At 38.9% G+C, this 496-nt stretch overlaps 1 protein-coding gene across 1 annotated transcript; it reads left to right on the top strand.

The window, feature by feature from the left end:
• The first annotated feature begins 247 nt into the window (after positions 1 to 247).
• LOC139886263 (protein RADIALIS-like 1) lies at positions 248 to 496 on the top strand. Its single transcript, XM_071870028.1, has one exon. The coding sequence runs from the start codon at positions 248 to 250 to the stop codon at positions 494 to 496; it is 249 nt and encodes an 82-aa protein (XP_071726129.1).

The following is a 496-nucleotide window of genomic DNA, read 5'->3' as shown; positions in this document are numbered from 1 at the left end:
ATAAAAAATAAAATAAAATGGAATATTGGATTCTATCATTAAAGGCATATATTTTGTCCAACTACCTAGCACAAATCCACCTCACCCCACTATTCTTGGAGCCTATAAAAAGGCACACATTGCCATCTGTTGTAACATATCAGCACCAATTACAATTAGTCACAAGTACTTCATTTCCTCCCAAGTGTCACCACATTTCTCCTAGCATTATAAACATAACCTTTTTCCGTTTCATTAGTGTAATTGTATGGCATCTAACAGTAACACAACGTCTTCACAAGGGTCGGATTCATGGACTGCTGAGCAAAACAAGGCATTCGAAAATGCACTAGCCGAGTTTGATAAGGATACCCCTGACCGTTGGGACAATGTAGCTAAAGCCGTTCCTGGGAAAACTGTTGAAGAAGTCAAGCAGCATTATGAGCTCCTTGTTCAGGATCTCAATTTCATAATGAGTGGTCAAGTTCCTACCCCTAAGTATGGATCCTCTAATTAA

The sequence above is a fragment of the Rutidosis leptorrhynchoides genome, chromosome 1, assembly GCF_046630445.1.
Source record: "Rutidosis leptorrhynchoides isolate AG116_Rl617_1_P2 chromosome 1, CSIRO_AGI_Rlap_v1, whole genome shotgun sequence".
NCBI classification, from domain to species: domain Eukaryota; kingdom Viridiplantae; phylum Streptophyta; class Magnoliopsida; order Asterales; family Asteraceae; genus Rutidosis; species Rutidosis leptorrhynchoides.
The sequence above is the reverse complement of the archived record's forward strand: the minus strand, read 5'-3'. Positions and strand labels throughout refer to the sequence as shown.

What these genes read in the sequence shown, in the direction of transcription:
- LOC139886263 (XM_071870028.1), top strand. Translation starts at nt 248, where the DNA reads ATGGCATCTAACAGTAACACAACGTCTTCACAAGGGTCGGATTCATGG.